General features: G+C 33.6%; 1 protein-coding gene and 1 pseudogene across 1 annotated transcript; both read left to right on the forward strand.

Moving 5' to 3' along the window:
- Positions 1-1,700: 1,700 nt before the first annotated feature.
- On the forward strand, positions 1,701-11,522 carry LOC129290889 (phospholipase D beta 1-like; annotated as a pseudogene).
- A 744-nt stretch (positions 11,523-12,266) lies between these two features.
- On the forward strand, positions 12,267-16,982 carry LOC129291617 (CRS2-associated factor 1, mitochondrial-like). Its single transcript, XM_054929076.1, is given in 6 exon segments — positions 12,267-12,732; positions 12,735-12,995; positions 13,594-13,721; positions 13,998-14,223; positions 14,303-14,430; positions 16,049-16,982. Coding segments are annotated over 6 exon segments (1,245 nt in total). The 5' UTR covers positions 12,267-12,416; the 3' UTR covers positions 16,235-16,982.
- The last annotated feature ends 2,972 nt before the right edge of the window (positions 16,983-19,954 follow it).

Raw genomic sequence — 19,954 nt, forward strand, 5'->3', positions numbered from 1 at the left:
GTTTTTCATGTTTTAATTAGTATGTTTCTTTTTTAATTACTATTACTATTTTTTAAATGACTTGTAAAATATAAAAAAATTAATCTTGAAATTTCTCTCATGCAGTTTTAAATGGTATCAATGTTTTGATTAGTTTAGGAAAGTATACGTACACAAGTGAAGTTCTATATCAATCAAATAGAAAACTAACCTCAATCCTTTTCATTCCTCTTTAAACCATTACAAATAGTAAAGGAATAGAAATGTCATTTAACCCTTAAGTTGGAAAAGCCTTTCCATCCCTCTTTATATACTACCCCCCTCCTAAAAAAAAATTAACCCCCCAAATATTACAATCTTGAGGTTTGGTCCAGGTGAATGAAAACAATTGAAAAAATCACAATAAAGTTTCCTGTAAGCATTTTCATTACTCAATAATTCCCACTAAAAGCATAAATAACTATAGGTCCATTGTCTAAGGATTTACTTGTAAATAAACTTTTTTTTGTGAATTTACCCAAACGCACATGCTCACTCACTCTTCCATTTTTAGAGGTAGGAATATGGGCTAACCTGACTTATATGGGTTGAGAAAAATATAGGTCATGTTGGGTTCGATTGATTTTTATATGAGTTGAAAAAATTTCAACCCAACCCAACCCAATTTTAGAGGGTTGGCGGATTAAATGGGCCAACTCACCAACCCATTTTTTATTTTTTATTTTTTATAAATTTTTTAAAGTATGCATAAATAATAATTTGAATTTGATATTTTTCATAATTCATTCTAAATACACCAAAATATTAATTTATAATATTTGTACAAAATATATAAATTGATACAACTAAATAAATCATGCATAATATAGTTTATATCTACAAAATTTTCTCCTTTTTTCAATTTTTAAACTTTTTTAACAAATAATTGGGGCTAAACAGGCCAATTCTAACTTATTAAGGTTAACTCACATGATTCACAAGTTATATAATCCGAGTCAGAAAAAACTTGTTTTTATTTGGGTTAATTTTTTTTCAACCCGACCCGACCCTTATAACTAATTATTCAAGCTAACTCATATAATCTAATCCATATTTTTGGTTCTACCCATTCCCTTCCTCCTCCTAATATGAGAGAAGGCACAGCCTCAACTAACTCTCATTGTCATTCGCCTTTCTTTCCCAACGTTAGGGAGTGCATGATGGCATTAAAAATAGAGAAGGGGAAGACATGAGAAATGGGGAATGAAGTAGAAGAGAGCTTTGCCATTTTATGGAAGAAAGAAACTTGAACTATGCAGTCTATTCCTTGTTACATTATTTTTCTTGACGTCATTATCCCTCTTTGCAATTTCAACACTTGCACCATCACTCAATTCTGATGATACCTTAGAATTAAGACCATATACCTAAAACCCAATTAATCTTTAGTTGTCTCCTCACATCTCAAACACATCTCATTGGTATCTAATATCAAGTTCTAGAGTTCTCTCCTGGAAAGCCCCTTTTTCTCATTTAGCCTAGCTATGATCCCTCTCTTCTCTTTAGTTCCCACCTTGACTCCATCTCCATTGAGATGTCCAAGTGGATCCACCTGTCGTTCCATGCTGTCCATGTGCCCGACATGAGAATCTATACATGTGAAGTTTATGACGATAAATGCATTAGGATGCAATATTTAGAGGCAATTTAAAATCTCAAATATGCCTACCTACACGACTCACATGCCCTACGTTTCGGACGAGGAGATTGGTATGTTTGATAGGGCTGCCAAGTTTATGGGTTTAAAGGAGCTTGAGAACTTAAATGTTAGGTTCATGTTGGATAAAGGACAGGCCTCACCTAGGGATGAGTTTAGGTGTTCTATGTGGATAGGTCATCATAAGAATTTTATGAAGACCTGTGAGCTTCTAAGCAAGTTTAGGGAGAGTCAATCTGATGTTATCAAGTCTGATAAAGCTGGATTAGAGAATTTTGGGCATAGGTCAAGGATAGGGAAGGTCTTAAAAGGAGTGAGGAAGGGAATCGGAAAGGGGGTCTTTAGGGGAATCAGATTGTAATATTAAATTTTATTCTTATATTTATAAGAATAAATATACTCTTTTTTTACCCTTTTCATATCTTTTTAATAATTTTTTCTCAAATTTATGCTGAAATTACCACAAATACTGATACTCACGTTACATGCTTCTTCCGCCTCTTCAACTGGTTTATGAATGCTATTTCAGGCCATTTCTCCCCAGTTCTCTTACTTCAACCACCTTTCAGAAATTCATATCCATCTTCTAGAAATGTCCATTATTTTTTCATTGTTACATTGAATGACAATCATATATAATCCTTCCAATTACAAGAAAGAAACAACTTCTTATCCTTTTCTTTTGAATTTAATGCAAGCTTGATCGCCATGGTTCTTCTTCAACTAAATTCATTTCAATATTTAAGGCATGTTAACATACTAGACTTGAAGGATTAATCGTGAAAGGCTGGAAATTCTTCTAAGTTTCTATATGGATAACTATGTCTCTTTAACTTCCTGTCGATATTCCAACCATTCTCCATACCCTTTATACCACCCACGTCTAGGCTCATATCTGTATCCACATCCTCTTTGGTATGCATATCCATTCAATCTTCCCTCATAACCTTTTGGTTGTGCCTACCGTCACCGCCCTCCTCCTCATTCCCTTAATGCTCCCTATTCACCACAACCATCGTCTCCTCCTTCTAGTTTGGTAGACTATATTCGACTATCACCTCCAATCAGCTATTATGGTCTTCCTCCTCACCCTTACCCTCACTATCAAGTTATTCAAATTGCCTATAATATCTCAATCTAGTTCTGTTTTTCCTCCTAGTAATTTACCTAGTTACTATTATTTTCCTATAGTTGAAGTACATTCACCTCTTGAAGAAGAGATTAAAAGTCATTCACGAGCCCACTCCTACTTTGGTCCGTATGAGTTATCATACAAGAGCTTTCCAGGACGTGGGGTATCATCTTTGCAAACTAATGATTCTTCCAATAATTCTTTTAAGTCAGTATACCCACCATCTATAGATGGTATCATGATCAATGCTCGATTTCCTAATAATAGGCAATCTTCTTATATCAAATCCTCTGTCCAGCTGCCATTCAGACATTCAAACTCAATTTCAATTCAAAAGCTTGAAGGGGAGTTTTTTAGCCATAATCTGACATTCTCAAGCTGGGGATCTAACCATGGCAATCGGTTGGATTCTCATTCTTCTAAATTTTAAGATCATTTTGGGTCGTCACTTGAAATTATGCAGACTCAAAATCTTGATGATGTTCTTGCCTCAACTTTAGGGCCCTTGAAAATCTTGCTATATGGGAATTTGGATATATGGGTTTATGAAGTGAGGCGTCTTCTAAATATGGATTACTTCTATAAGACATTTACAGGGATGTTATCTAACTTCCCTGGGAATGTAGAGGGAAAGATTACTAGTGATCCTTACGTGATAATTTCGATATCAAATACAATAATTGGAAGGACATTTGTGATTAACAACTGTGAAAATCTTATTTGGATGCAACATTTTAATGTACTCGTTGCACATTATGCTGTTAAAGTACACTTTCTTATTAAAGATAGTTGTATTATAGGCTCGCAAATTATAAGTGATATGGCAATTCCAGTGGAACAAATTTACTCAGGTGCAAAAGTAGAAGGTACTTACCTTATCCTAAATTCTTATGGAAGGCCTTACAAGCAGGGTACTACCTTGACCCTATCCATTCAGTACATTTCAATTAAGGAACTAAGCCATCAATATCAAGGAGTTGTTGTAGAGTCTGACTATACTAGAGTTCCTGGTACATATTTCCCTCTTAGGAAAGGTGGATGCATTAATTTATACCAAGATGCCCATGTTCCAAATAGTTTACTACCTTTTATAATGCTTAATCGGGGCAAGTATCATGTTCATGGAAAATTTGGGTTCATATCTTTAACACCATACAGTAAGCCTGACGTTTGATTTATATTACAGGGTGATCAGTTTGGCATAAAGTTAGATTAGTAAGGGATGCCGCTTATCAATCAGATTACACCCTGGGTGATCTTCTGAGGTCAAAGTCACAGGAAGGAGTGAGAGTGCTTCTTCTTATTTGGGATGACCTTACGTCAAGGAAAATTTTAAGATATAAAACGGTGGGTGATACTACTTTTGCTACTAGTGTTTGTCATGGCAAGTAAAGCTTCCCTTACAATTGTCTACATGCTTACATTGTAGCTGTGTTGTTGTCATCATTATGCCTAAAATTATGGAACCTCATTAAATTAATTTTGTCTACTTTTGAACCATGAAAATGAGAAATATTAGATGTCGTCTTCTGCATAAGTTGTAAATATTCAGAACTCACATGACATTCATGCAAGGACAATGAGAAAGTAGGCGGTGTAACAAGGGATGGACCTTAGGAAATAGGAGATCAAAATTTCTTCACATATATAGTTTCTGGATTTCTTGTTGCATGCTATAGGTTTAAATTTGATTATGCAGTAGTAGCCTAAATATTTAGCAACTAAAATCAAATTTGCCTTTGTTGAAAACTAGCACATGGGCATTTTATTTATTAACTATGTGACATCTCATAATTAGGATTCTCTGCTAGAAACTTTCAAGGCAAGTAAACACGTCAGCTTAATTTGCTATTTTTTTGGTCTACATGGCAAAGCAAACAACACATGTGACCTAGCAAAACTATTTTTTGTCATGTATTTTACTTTATTTCAAGAAATATTAAGATTTTTGAATCGGTGCTTGTATGTCTGATTATCTCGTTTAGTTTTAGTTATTTAAGGATATTCTTTTTGACATTCAGGATGCTATAATGGCAACGCATGGTGAGGAAACTCATAGATTTTTCACAAACTCTTCTATAAAAGTGTTGCTTTGTCCTCGTATTACAAGAAAACAGCATAGCTAAGACAAGCAAAATGTTAGTTTTAAAGGAAAACGACTTGCTACAATTTTAAATTAGCATCAATATATCCTCAAATGCCATTATATTGGGTAACCTCTTGTGAAATCTGGTATTTTATCCTACTTCTTAAGAACCCCAGGGTCCCTTTGCATGAAGTTTCAATTTCATGTTGGTCTGTGTTAGTTACTGCTTTATTAGGGGCTTTATTGTCTTTATGTGTTATGCTGTTATTGTCTTCTTTATGTTGTTGAATTCTAGGTAGTTATTGATAATGTAGGACCTTACCTCTTATTGCACATGGTTTCATGGTATATGCCTTACCCAACCTCCTTAGGAAGTTTTTGTGAAATGAATTAGTCTCTTCTCATCTATCTTCTTTTTCTCTCTTAACAGTGTGGATTCTTGAAAAGTTTCAATTTTAGTATCTTATAATTGTCTACTTTTCTTGGTAATACATTATTATAATTTACTTTTACAATTTAGTTTCTGATTCGCACATTAAAATTCTTATACTGATTTATTAGGAAGTTAGAACCATATACACACATCATCAAAAAACTATTGTTGTGGATTTTGATGTGGGAAATAACAAGAAAAACTTATAGCATTCGTTAGTGGGCTTGATTTGTGTGACGAGCAATATGATTCCCCCCACCATCCCCTCTTTAGGACTCGTTATTCACTGCATAAGGATGACTATCAAACCCCACTTTTATGATAATCTCTTGTCTCTACCACCCTAATGGTCACAGGATTAACATATGACATTCAAGATTGGGCATACATGCGTGAGTTTTTAGTGCAACATCCTCTAAACTGCAATAAGGTTTGGCAATTAACACTGATTAGCTAAACCTATATTGATGTGTAGTGAAAACTAGCAAGAGTATCAGTTCTAGTCTTGCTTCCTCCTATTTGGCCTTTGAATATGTGGAATTTATCATTTCTGAAACAGTTTGTGAAGGAGAATAGGATGATAACGTCTTAGGCTAGATATAATTAAAGATAACTATAATTTTGAGGATATAAAATGACTCGTGTGGCATTACTTGAAAAAATAATAAAAATATAATTTGATTTTTAAGATTTCTCGCTTCAAATTTAGGTTCTCCTATTCCGTTCATGTTTTTGTCACTAAAAGTTTATTGGAATTTTGCAAAAAACTATCTTTGCTCAGATGAGTCCTAGTCCTATCTATTCCAAGAAATGCATCCAGACACAAAATTAACCAAATGACATCACCATTAAAAGTATGTCATCAGAATTAGCGTCTCCCTAAAAATTGTCTGTAGAGGCATCTTCATGCACCCGACAATCTAATATATGAGCTTTATATGTACCAAAGTTCATTTTTCATCCTGTTTTTCATTGCATTCAACTTGATTAAGATAATCATCATTCAAGAGTATTTTAGGGTCATTTCTTCAAATTGGTTCACTAAATTGATATGGTAAAAATCTTTCTAGAAAACCTTATTGTTTTGGATCTTGTAGTGGAGTTAAATATTCAAAATATCCATAATAGCCTGAACAGCCTCAAAGAAGGGTGTAGAGTAGATAGAAAAAATGTTGACCACCAGTTTAAGGAAATCATGTAATGGCCAAAAAGTTGAAAGATTTAGTTAGATTTCAAGTTACTGAAGAAAAAGGTCTAAAGATCATGACATGAAAGATGAAGCTAGCACAGCAATATACATAAATATCTGACTATCATATCATGATGATATTTTTTTATAATAGATCATAGTGATATTTTAATTCTATATATTTTTTGACTATTTGTATTTCTTATTGTACTATCTATTTTCTTTTCTTATATATTGGGCTCCCTATAAATAGCTTAAAAGCAATATATATTAATTTCTCATTTAATTCCAGTTGAATATTAGCTATTTGTATCATTTTTTCTTGCATTTTCCTCTTCCCTCCTTTCATTACCATTCTATTCTTAAGGTTTTTCAGTGAAACCCATGCATTTATGTTGGATATGTTTTTTATTCAAGTTTTTGGTGTCAGCAATTTAAAATCATGGTGAAGTTTCTAGCAATGAAAGAGGAAGCTAAAATTGAATAATAGTAACATATGATTGTAGTAGACAATTTATTCCTATGACATGAGTTGTCACATGATAGGGTAACACTGGTGGTTGTCCACGGGAGCCATGGCATGACTTGCATTCTGAAATTGATGGTCTAGCGGCTTATAATGTTCTGACCAACTTTGAGGAGCGGTGGTTAAAAGCTACAAAACCTCAAGGGATTAAAAAGTTAAAAGTTTCTTATGATAATGCTTTGCTTAAGCTGGAAAGACTTCCAGACATTGTTAGCCTGGCTGATATGATTGTATATGATAATGATCCCGATGCTTGGCATGTTCAGGCAATCAGCTAGTCAATATTTAATATATTTATGTTTAATCAAACCCACATAAAGGAAACTATTCATTCTATTTACTTTGGGGTGCAGATATCTTGGTCAATTGATTCAAATTCTATTAAGGGATTTCCAAAAGATCCAAAAAATGCAATAAAGAAGGTGAATGCTAGTTTTGTCATTTTTTTAATTTTTTATGCTTCATTTCAATTCATCAACTAAAACCATGTTTCGTGGGACAACATAAAGCTTGAATTTTACTATGACATAAAGCTTGAATTTTACTATGACTTCTACAAGACCTGGTATGTGGAAAGAATGTATTGATTGACATGAGCATACATATAGCATATGCGAAGGCCATTCGCATTGCACAGCATTACATTTATATAGAGAATCAATATTTCATTAGGTCTTTGTACAATTAGATTCAATATAAAGACCTAGTTATGGGGAACTCCTTTTTACGTAGCGATCTTCAAGAATTTCATCATATGAGTATTTGATAGCATCTTTTAGGATTTGCAAGAACATAAATGAACAAGATGTATTAGAAAAGCTTTTGTAGGCATAAAACATGGAGAATCCATGTCCAACTAATTTGATTGAGTAAATGCTACCATGATCTATCAGATAAGTTAAAACTTACTTTCCTTGACTCTATAGGTGTTAATAACTTAATTCTAATGGAAATTGCCCTTAATATTGCTGCAAAGATAAAGGCAAATGAGAGATTTGTAGTGTATATTATTATACCAATGTGGCCAAAAGGTGTTCCTTCTGGGGCTACCACTTAGAGGATTCTATTTTGGCAGGTATACTTAAAGACAAAGAGGACAAATATTGTATTCATATAGTATATGATTACTTGTTCAAATGTTTCTGATGGGAATTCTGCTTGATAACTAGACTTTGGAAATAAATTAAAAGTTAGACTTCTGTTAGCTATTTGTATTGCTAAGTAATTAAGTCAGCTAGTGAGATGTATTTACCTTCAAAATTATTTGTGGACTTTAAGAGTCAACGACAATGCTCTGACTAGAATTTATTAGAGGAGAAAGCTTATGCATATAAGAGTGGGAAATGAGACAAATGTCTCAATCAAATTCCATATAACCAATAAAATTCAAAAGATGAATATTTAGAGAAAATGAATATTAATTCTTCAACTTTATTCATATACAAAGGAGGACAATTTATAAGGACCATAGCCATGAAGAAACAACTAGAATCTTGAGATGCAGGAAGCCTTAAAAGGAAAGAAAATAAAGGGAAAATAAAAGGCAATAAAGCAAGTCATTGAAAAAAGTTTATAAAGTATAAACCCAAGTCCATAGGATTTTGGATTAAAGGTCACTTGCATAATCATATATAGTAAGAGTAGAATCTAGGTTAATCCTAATAGCCTGAAAATTTTCAACAACTAGAACAGCTAATGAGTAATGACCAATACTCCCTTTCATTTTGGGGTGTATATATTAATCATCTCTACTTGACTTCAATGTTATGCAAATTGGATTGGCCATTAAGTTAATTGAATCTCAGGTTCATCCTCAATTCACTAATTAACTCTTTAATAATAAACCTTCATAAATTCATTGAGGCAAAGTCTTTTTAGAATTGTTCTTCTTAACACCAAGTACTGATTCTTGCTCATTCTTTTTTTTAAAGGCCAACTATTCTTGCTCATTTGAGTTACTTGATTTTCAAGATATAAGTACAATAACACTAAGTGAACCTTTTAACATCAACTCATTTTCAACATTCAAAACCTTGGCAATTATCAGCATCTCTATTTGCCTCACCAAAGACATTTTATAGCAATTTTCAATCATTGCTACTCAAAAATTCTCTTAGCAAGCATTAATCTGGAGTTTAAAGGGTAAGGATTTCATTTGTTTCCTCTAGGTCAACCTATGAGGTTCTCATTCCCCACTTGTCTTAATATTCAAGTGAAAGTGCATAATGCTTCCATTCCAAGAACTCAAGATGGATTCATTCCTTAATAGATGTTTCAGCTCTAGCATCCAATATTACAACCCTTATTTATTGGCTTACCTCACATACCTTTCAGCTATAGGAAGAGTGACTTGTTTTGTTAACAAGATCATAATTTATAGTTTCTAGGACATATTAAAGCAAAAAAGAATAGGAAAATAAAAATATAACCAAATTTTATTCTTCCAATTCAAATGATATACTTTAACAATAATTTTTTCTGCAACTATTACCAAGGCCATGATATTGGCCTTTCCTTCTCACATGCTAGAGCTCAATCACCTTTTTTTATTTTCATGCATGTTTGAGAACTTTAAAGTCTGTTATATACTTCGGTTTAAAAAATTGACTGTTGGAATATATTCTACTGCACTTTTAATTTTCCTTAGAAAGCTACTATTATGGCACTTTTCATGTGAGAAATGTCTAGGATTACGATAATTATGATTAAGTGAAAGGAAAAAATAAATTTTTTATTGGTTAATTATTTTGACTATTGAATTTTGGTGGCAAAATGAGTAGCAACTATTCTCTGGCCTAGGAAAAAAAACAGTAACAGCTATGTAAGAATTCTCTAACTTAAGACCAAAATAGCCTGCCAAAAGGGTTAAATGTTTAGAACTCCTAGTTTCTATATGAGTATATGTCAAGAAAAAAGTTAGTACACCTATCTGCACTTAGTTATGGAATTTGTTAATCTGGATTTTTTTATTTGATTAGCGCAGCAAAAAATAATGCAAATGATGTATGACAGTTTCAAAGGCTTTAGTTGAGGTTGGGCTAGAAGCAGCATTCTCCTCGCTGGATTATTTAAACTTTTTTGTCTTAGAAATCACGAAATCATAGACATGTATGATTATAGTAGTATGCTTGGAACTCCTCCTCTAGTAAATAGTCCTCAAGTATCATTCTCTCTTTCCTCCTCTTCCCTCTCCTGCCTCTCAGATACATCATTCTGTCATAAATTTTAGAAACAAAATTCAATTTACAATCACATTCTCCAATAAATTAACATAAACTGTTTACACTAAAAAATGCGGAGCAACATTTTAAAGAGAGTCAACTGTGTAAGGTTGGGTTACGGAAATTCTTTATGGTATATTTTTATTGGACAACCTGATTGCAAACATCTAAGGTACTTGATTTGTGTTTTGTCCAAACATTATTGTTAATTTTAAAGAACCTGCTAATGCAAAGGTAATTGTCAAAATCCAGAATTATAATATCAATGGTAGAAAAGAAATGTTTGCTAGTTGATGTTTCTCTTGTTAGTAAGTAAATTTTGCATTCATCGAATATCAAATTGTTATAATCTGATAATACTCTATCCTTGTTGTCATATTTTAATAGTTATCTTGCGTTTTTTAATTCCTTCAACCTATGCCAAAAGACTTGAATAAGAGTTTTAGCACTTAACAATGTTATAATGTTCTTAATGGCATGCAATCACCATGAACATGCACATTTCTTGTCTATTAGTATTATATTCACAGGCATTTAGTCACAATAGCCATCATTTCATGATTTATGCCCATTCAAAAGGCATGATAGTCGATGATGAATATGTAATATTAGGGTCTGCAAACATCAATCAACGCTCTATGGAAGGAACAAGGGACACTGAGATTGCAATGGGAGCCTCCTAACCTCATTATACCTGGGCAAGGCAACGTTCTTATCCACGTGGCGAGGTAAGGTTTCCTTGTCATCGCAGGTCAAGGACCACTTAGAAATTTAAGTTATTGTACTTAGAAATGCTTATTCGCATAGTATACACCTATCACAAGACCATCATGTACAAATTTTTTAACATAATTCCTAGGGTATTTGGTAAAATTGGGCTAAATAACTAGACAAATTTTAAGGATATATTGGTGTAGTTTTCTTATTATTTGACCTATATTTACGTTTGCAAAACTATGCTCTGTAGGTCCATGGATATAGGATGTCATTTGGGGTGAACATACAGGAAAACTTGAAGACTGCTTCTTAAGGCCAAAGAGCCTTGGATGTGTAAGAAGGATTAGAACAATGGGTGAAATTAACTAGATGCAATTCGCAGCAAATGAAATTACATAGATGAGAGGGCACCTTCTCAAATACCCAGTTGATGTTGATTGAAATGGTAAGGTTAGACCCCTTCCGGGTCATAAAGAATTCCCTGATGTGGGAGGGAGAATAGTTGGATCATTCCTTGCCATTCAAGAGAATCTAATCATTTGACTGATTACAAAGAATCTAAAGAGTAATAAACCATACTGCATGTAAATAGACAGTTTGTAATGAATTTTATTTTTACACTCACATTGATATTGAAATATTTGTTCATTGCATGCACTTTTTGTTTCGTCCTTTAGGATAAGATGCACGTACATTATTCTGTAGAAGGGTTACAATTTTGAAATGGACTATACTAAAAGAAACACAATGCAATGTGCAGTCATAGTCTCTTTGGTTGTTTTATTTTTTGAACTAATAAATCATGGGATTTGGGAGCAACAACGAGCATTTCCAATTTGGATTATTCATATTAGATAAAATTTTATTCATATTTTTAATAAGTACAGAATTTAAAATAAAAATAATTTTTTAAATGTCACTTTGACCCAAAAAATTATAGGTTAAAAATTCTAAATATAAACTATTAAAATTAGTTTTGGATGATTCAGATTTCATCAGTGATAAGTACTATAATGCACAACCAAACCCTTTTCTAATAATGTTTTCCAGTAACACGTGAAAATAAATTGAGTACTGTTTTAGACGGAATATGAATTGAGTAGTGGGCAAAAAATATATACGTATGAATTGATTTTTTTTTTTTTTGACAATGTCTGCTCGTGTCCTCACTGCTCCTTATCCGTGCAACACACCATTTCATTAATGCACTCAAATCTGAACCGTTCAATGTTGTTAGCTAATCTCAACCGTCCAATGCCTTCTAACCCCAAAATCCCTCGTCCCTTCCGGCCTCCAGGTCCATGTCTTCGATGGCTTGGCCGTTTGTGTCACTTCTGAACGAGAAAAGGCATGCGGCGCTGCGGGGGCGCGGCGGCTGCGACGTTAGAGCCAAATCTGGTTCAATATTTCCCTCTAATACAACCAACTTAAACCCTAATGTCCCTCATAGCCCCACTCACCCGCCAAAATTCATCTACCTTGTCGCTTGTATTCACGCTCCTCGCGCGCCACCTGTCCTCGGCCAACCCGTCCACCACCCCTTCCCCCACTCCTTCCAAACTCCATGATCGCTACTCATTTGAACCTCCTGCATCGCTTTTCCCCGCATCCCAAAACCCCCCTGATACAATCGTCAAACCGAAGAAAAAACAAAAACCCCAATACCGCCCCCCTTCATCGCTTGATCGAACTGGGCGAAAGCCAGTACAGTCTGATTTGCCCTTTGATTTCCGATACAGCTACACGGAAAGCAGCCCACAGTGAGGCCGATTGGGCTTAGAGAACCCAAGTACTCGCCGTTTGGACCTGGCAGGCTTGATCGGCTATGGACAGGTGTTTGTGCTCCGGCGGTGGACCCAATGTTGAAGAACTTGGAGGGAGAGGAGGATCCGAACTTGATGGAACAGAGGATGAAAAAGAGAGAGTTAATTCAAGGTAAGCCACTTAGTGCAGCTGAGAGGAAGGTACTGGTTTTGAAGTGTGAAAGGAGCAAAACTAAGAGGCAAATCAACTTGGGTAAGTGCTGGTTTTGGTTTTTTTCCTTTTGGCGTTCGTGGTTTTGTTATAGTTTTTGAAGGTAATGTAATTGCTATAGCGTGGATTATAGTTTCTGTCTGGTGACAAGTCGGGAGTTCTTCACATTGCTGAGCAACAGATCATAAATTGAATTTCAGTTTTGTATTATAAACTAGAAATTCTAGTGGGGTTGAGTATGAAGCTTTAGTTATGTGCCCTTAAAATTGTGGGTCTGTAGTTCCTTGATTAGAAATGAACAATGGTAGATTAAAACTAAGCCATATTATAAATAAAAAAGATAAACGGGGAGGGGGAAGAGAGAGAGAGAGAGAGAGAGAGAGAGCACAGAGACGATATTGAATAATAATAAATATGGATGTCTCGTCCAATGGGGATTTGAACTATGTTTAATTGCCCATTTTTTCCATGTTAGTAGAATGTTACAGGAGACTATTTAAATTATTTTATTTTATTTTGGCCAAAAGACAATAGCTAAATAAATTAAACAACACTTTGAACTCTATTTTGCGCTCTTTTATCTCTTTCTCTGTCAGTTCAATAACCTCTGCATGTGCTTTTGTTTCTTTTTGGGTTGCAGGGAGGGATGGTTTAACTCACAATATGTTGAACGATATTCATAATCATTGGAAGCATGCAGAAGCAGTTAGGATTAAATGTATGGGTGTACCTACTGTGGACATGAAAAATGTTTGCACCCAGCTGGAGGTATACATCTCTTTAAAGAAATTTGTATTCTTGTTCTAGTAATGTTGCATGTGGGATTTTTTAATTCTGATGAAGGTTGTAATTGAAATTGAATATATCCTCTTCTGTTCAGCTTGAAGCTTCTATGATGCTTTGTTGTTTCTGACTTCTGAGGGATTATTATATTCCCGGGCTTTTATTTTGGTGGCAGAAGTGTATGTTAGATACTGTTATAATTCTTATCTTCTAATTCAGCTGATTATGCAAATTGAAGCGAATTTCATTTTCTTTTCACAGGATAAAACATTCGGAAAGATTATTCATAGGCATGGGGGTACCCTTGTATTATATAGAGGCAGGAATTATAATCCCAAAAAGAGGCCTGTAATACCTCTCATGTTGTGGAGACCCCATGAACCCGTCTATCCAAGACTGATCAAGACAACAATTGAAGGCTTAAGTATTGAGGAGACAAAGGAAATGAGGAAGAAAGGATTAGCTGTCCCTGCTTTAACAAAGCTTGGTATGTTCTAGTTGTATTTTCTATTTTGCAGTTGCTGATTTGTGCTCGCACAGTTTGCTGACTCTGAAGTTAATTGCAGCCAAAAATGGTTATTATGGTAGTTTGATACCCATGGTGAGAGATGCTTTTCTCTCATGTGAGTTGGTTCGGATAGACTGCCAAGGCCTTGAGAAGAGTGATTACAAGAAAATTGGCTGCAAACTTCGGGTAAAGACAAGTTATTTTTAGTGTTCTATTTTAGGTGAGCTATATGTGATGTTCTCTTTTTGATATTTCTTATCTTGTGTTAGCTTGTCAATGGCATAGGGCACTAAATAGCAGTAAGCCAAAATTCACCTTGCCACCATAGTGGATGATGTGGCTGCCTCCATGTATGAACGCGGCAACCTTTTAAAAAAATTATTATATAATAATGAGTGGAAATAGAATTGAAGATCTGAGGAAAACAGTCATTGTAAGAAATTTTTTGACCAAATATGTCATCACTTGAACTAAGAAGCCATACCAATAAGCAACCTATATTCAGGCTTGGGAAGACCAACAGTTACTTGATAGAAACCATTAGTCCTGTGTTAAATTTCTATATTCCACCATGTTGGACCTCATCCATGGAGATCACTATTCTGAAGTAAATACCATGTGAAGTTGCTCATCATGAAAGTACCTTGTGTTTTCTTTAAATTTCATCCATGCATCAATGCTATGGCAGAGTGGAGCCATGGTGGATTTTGTTGGCAACCATGTCTTGTGCTGCATGACTGAAATACAAAACTTTTTTGAGCTTAGATTAATCTTCAGGAGTTTGGGATTTAATATACTAATATTACTAAATTATTCAATTGCCTAAAAATGTGGACAACACCAAGTTTTTCTTATTTACATTTGATCACCATACCTTGCAACGACAGTCTTCTTTTGAAGTGTATAAAACCAGGCGGTGATGTCACCACTATCATTGTTAACATATATATACTTTTTTGGAACACTACTTGGAGGGAAGCTTTTATATTAACAAATTCCTTCCACAATATATGCACTGGTTGCTTGCTTTAACCTGGTTAATATGGATATCTGGTCAGTTTGTGGAATTTTTTAACCACCGGAAAGCATGGAATAAGTTTTTTTAGGCCAAAAACGAAATAAGTTGTTCAAGAGGCTAGATTCTCCTCACTATGGTTGTTCTTCCTTGCCTTCTACCATGTGACCCACCCTCTATATTCCAATGGTCCTCTCAATCACTTCCTTTTCTATCTCCTCTAACTACCTGAGGTAGCTTGATGACCTCATTATCTCATTTGCCTCCATTTGTCCTAGCTGGAGAATCACTGGGTTGTTAATATGGACCATTGTCCCATATTCCTTTGCTGCTTCTTACGTTCATAAGTTACTACGGGTCTGTGCCCGTTAAACTTCATTCCAGGCTCTTTGCTATTGGGAATAAATGCAGGAGAGGAAGGTTTTGATGAATACATTCCTTACAACAGCAACAACAAGTCTTATCTTACTAAGTGGGGTTGGCTATATGGATTGTACGATGTCATTGTACTTTATCATTTATCAAGCTTTTAGAAATATTGTTAACTAAGTAGTCTCAGTCAACTTCTTCAATGAATATATTCCTTAAATGGGAGTTTTTTTTTTTTTAGTTTTTTCTTTATTTTCCAGAGGGTGAAGTCATTTAATTATTTAATTACAGTAACAGCTTCTTTCCCCTGCGTTTCAAACTGTTTGCATAGAAGATTTACTTTCCGGCTGTCAAGTTTCGTTCCCTTGAGCTCTGGGTGTTAAGTTGTTCATTGTCGAGTATCTTATGTTATAAATGCAGGACCTGGTGCCTTGTATTCTGGTGACATTTGACAAAGAACAGATTGTGGTTTGGAGGGGAGCCGATTACAAACACCCTGAGGATGGATACTCATTTTCGCATCGAGAATTGTTTAATGATTCTGACGATAACTTAGTCTCTGGAGAGGATGCGCATGATAAGTTTGATGATAGCAGCAGCTTATGAGATTAATACTGATGTTTGCATTGGTGATGAGGTTCCATTTTCTTGATGCAAATAGCAGCCGTGAATGAGAAGTTCCTTTAAGATTGGATTGGAGTATTATCGAAAAGAAAAAAGTCAGAGAGAGAGAGAGAGAGAGAGAGAGGAACTTCCAAGAAAGCTGCGTTGATGCTTCTATTTGCCCAAACTTGTATTTCTGCTCCTGATCGATTTGGTCCTTCCTGCTAGTGGTTGACATGCAATCTGGAAGATACTATAAAGCAGTAAATTAGCTACAGCTGACATTCGGATTATTCTACAGATGCTCTGGAATATGCTCTTCTTCTTGTGGTGGTGGTGTATTATTTTGACAAGTCTTGGTGTATTATTTTATGATATGCAAAGTCGCATGATGTGGAGAGCTACACTTTCTACGGAAAGAGCTGAAATTGTTATCAAGTGTGTTTGTGGTCCTGCAGGAATTTGGATCCTAACTAAGAGGTTGAACGGTCTAGCTTACACCGTGATTCTCAGCGACGAAAGAGTACGTATTGTTATCAAGAACAAAAGAAAGGGAGCTTAAAATTCGAAGGGTATATTCCTTGATGTGGTTCTGAGTGCTCGTCCTTACCAAACATGTTGGCATTCCACGCGCCTCAAATCTCCATGGACCATTTGTGATTTATTACTCTAGTCAATTCCTCCTGCTGGGCATGCTGCTATAGTATTCAGATTTAAATTTGAACAATTATGGTTTTCTCTTTATTTTTTATTTTATTCCAAAGTATTTTTTTTAAAAAAATATTTTTCTTCTGTGTCATGTTTTTTCTGGAGTAGAAATATTAAAATTAAAATTCAAAATACTCTAAAATTTTCATATCTAAACTAGTCTAAATTTATTGTTTTGCACTAGCATTTTCGGATTATTGCAGCGAAGTAGCTGGAAAATGGAATCTGAATTCTATCGTCTCGTCAAAATAATTTTCATCTGTGAGACTTGGACAGAAGGTGATATTTCACATTTTTTCCCCATCATTTAATTTAATTAACATTTTGCAAAACTTGTTTTGGACAAAATATTTTACCAAATTGAATGTTTTATATATGTAATTTGTTCGTTACGAAGGTAAAGTAATTTTCTATTATTTATGATTTTGAGGACAAATATTTTTTATTCTTTAGCGGGCTGTGCTATCTATCTGTAGTCATGAATCCTGTGACCTTTTTGGGGGTAATGAATTTTTCATTCCTTTGGTGTGTTTTTTGACATATTTTAGCTGAATTTTTAATGAGCCGGATTTAAAGTTGTCATCATGTGACGTCAGGGTCATGAACGCTGGCACACGGTAGTTACTAATTAGTTTTAGTTATCTCATGACTTGTAAATTCATGTTGCTTCCATCAAAGCCACATGCCCCGGCATCAGGTTCTCTTCTCATCCACCCAAACTGTAATTTCATATTATCTACTCTCATCTTAGTAATTTCATATTATCTCCAACTCTCTAGCTTTCCTTTCAAATTTCAATCCTTGAACATTTCATAGTTATCCTCCAAAAACAAAACAAAACAAAAAACAGAAACTGAACCATTTCTTGAGCTATGCATGTCATCACTGGATGGAGGCATGCTAATTTTCTCCGTATTGTCTTCATACTCGTTTGACAATCCAAATATGCATTATCCATCTTGTGTATATATATCTACTGCAAGCTAATCCGCGTTGTTATTCCTTCTAAAATTCTAATTGTATATTCTGCAGAAAGGTCCAGATCTACAAATCATACTAATTAAACTTATCTTCTGAAAACCCACTAAACAACAATCTCATATCAATCAATTTCTGTTTAAATATCGTGATGTCCTTGATCACAATCCTCCTTTGCATCACCACAAGCACGCTACCGGATTCCTTTGATTGAATATAATTTCCCATTTTCTCCCAAAAAAAAAAAGTTACTCTCACCGGTGAGACCAAATCAAAATAATAACGTTAGGGGCATAAATTTATAGAGTTGAATTTGAATGTGAGTATTACTCTAGGCGCATTTGGTTCTTAGAAAGAATTGGAGTGAGTTGCAGATAATAAAATAAATTAAATTGGGGTCTTGAATTGATAGAGGGATAGAAATTATAATAAGAGAAGAGTTATTGTATGATCCATGGATGAAAGTGGGAATTAATGACCTCATTTGTATCAATTCCTATCCCCATTTTTCTATTATTCAATGGCTCTCCTCTTTGTATATTCCATCCCTCTATCAATTAATGATTTTAATTTACTTTATTTTTTATCAATTCATTCCATTCTATTTTTTTTTAATAACTAAATAGGTATTTAAAGTGATTCAAATAATGTCAAATGAGAGGAAATAATTTTGTCATTTAAATTCTTTAAGGCCATTTTGTGTGTGTGGGGATATTAATATTGAATATGTTTCATTAAACATCAAATCAGGGTCAACAATTTTGTAAGATCTTGACCCAATCGTATTAGGGTCTTGTTCCATTTTAAAACAAATAAATCAAAGATACAAATCAAGGGGCAAAAAAAAAAGTGACCAAACAAGTGGGCAGGCTCCATCTGGAGCACGTGGCTGGCAACTTTATGATGTTTAATTAATGATATAACCCATCGTGCGACAAGCGGCGGAAAAAGGGATCATACGCGGAAAATAAATGAACTGCTTTTCTTTCTTGAAAATGTACACATCAAGTTTTCACATGAAGTATATTCTCTCCAATTTTTATTATAAAAAATTTTCAATCATTTATATATTTTAAAAATAGTTAGTATTTTTATATTATAAAAATAAAATATATTTTATTTTTATCTTTAATCTTAAATAATAATAAAATTATATTAAATATTTTTATGTTAATTAAGAAATAATAAAATTAAAAAGTCATTTAATTATTATTTTTTTATTAAAAAATATAAAACATTTTTAACTGAATTTCACTCTCCAATAAAATAGTTGTCTACTTTCAAATTAACCCTATATTTTATATTTACTCTTAATAAATATCTAATAATAAATATAAAATCACTATCAATAGAGACACTTTTAAAAAAAAGTAATGATTATACCTTAAAAAACTAAAAATGTCTTGTATTTTTTAACATTCAACTCTTTAAAAAATATCTTATATTTTTTAATAGAGGGAGTACAATATATTCTACATCTTGAACTAAAATTTATTTTTAAAAAGTACCCTATAAATAAAATCAAAAAGAGTATACTATAATATCTCATTTTTTTGTTGATAATTTCATTTAAAGGATCACCAATGTGATTTATTTACAAATGAGATTCAAAAACAATCTAGAACATCACTACAAGATTTTGGATCTAAATTGAAATTAAATTGTACAGCCAAATGACTACAATATCATTCTTGAGTTTAATTGAACAAGACAAATGATGGATTTAACAAATAATGACAAATGATTAACAAGTAATATTATGAGTTTGAGAAGTCAATTACATTAAATAAAAAATAAATTAAGAAGTAATGATTTATCATTGGTTAGATGTTCAAAATAATATTATTTGTTAAGTTCATTATGTTACTTGTTTAACATCTAGCCTATAATAAATACATTACTTAAGTTACTTATTCCATAATGTTTAACTTATTAGACACATAATGTACTCATTAATTCCCTATCATTGCTTGTTAAATCCATTATATTACATGTTAAATATCTAACATATAATAAATCATTATTTGTCAAGTTATT

This window comes from Prosopis cineraria, unplaced genomic scaffold, assembly GCF_029017545.1.
Source record: "Prosopis cineraria cultivar Desert tree isolate PC_DT_omini unplaced genomic scaffold, ASM2901754v1 PC13, whole genome shotgun sequence".
NCBI classification, from domain to species: domain Eukaryota; kingdom Viridiplantae; phylum Streptophyta; class Magnoliopsida; order Fabales; family Fabaceae; genus Prosopis; species Prosopis cineraria.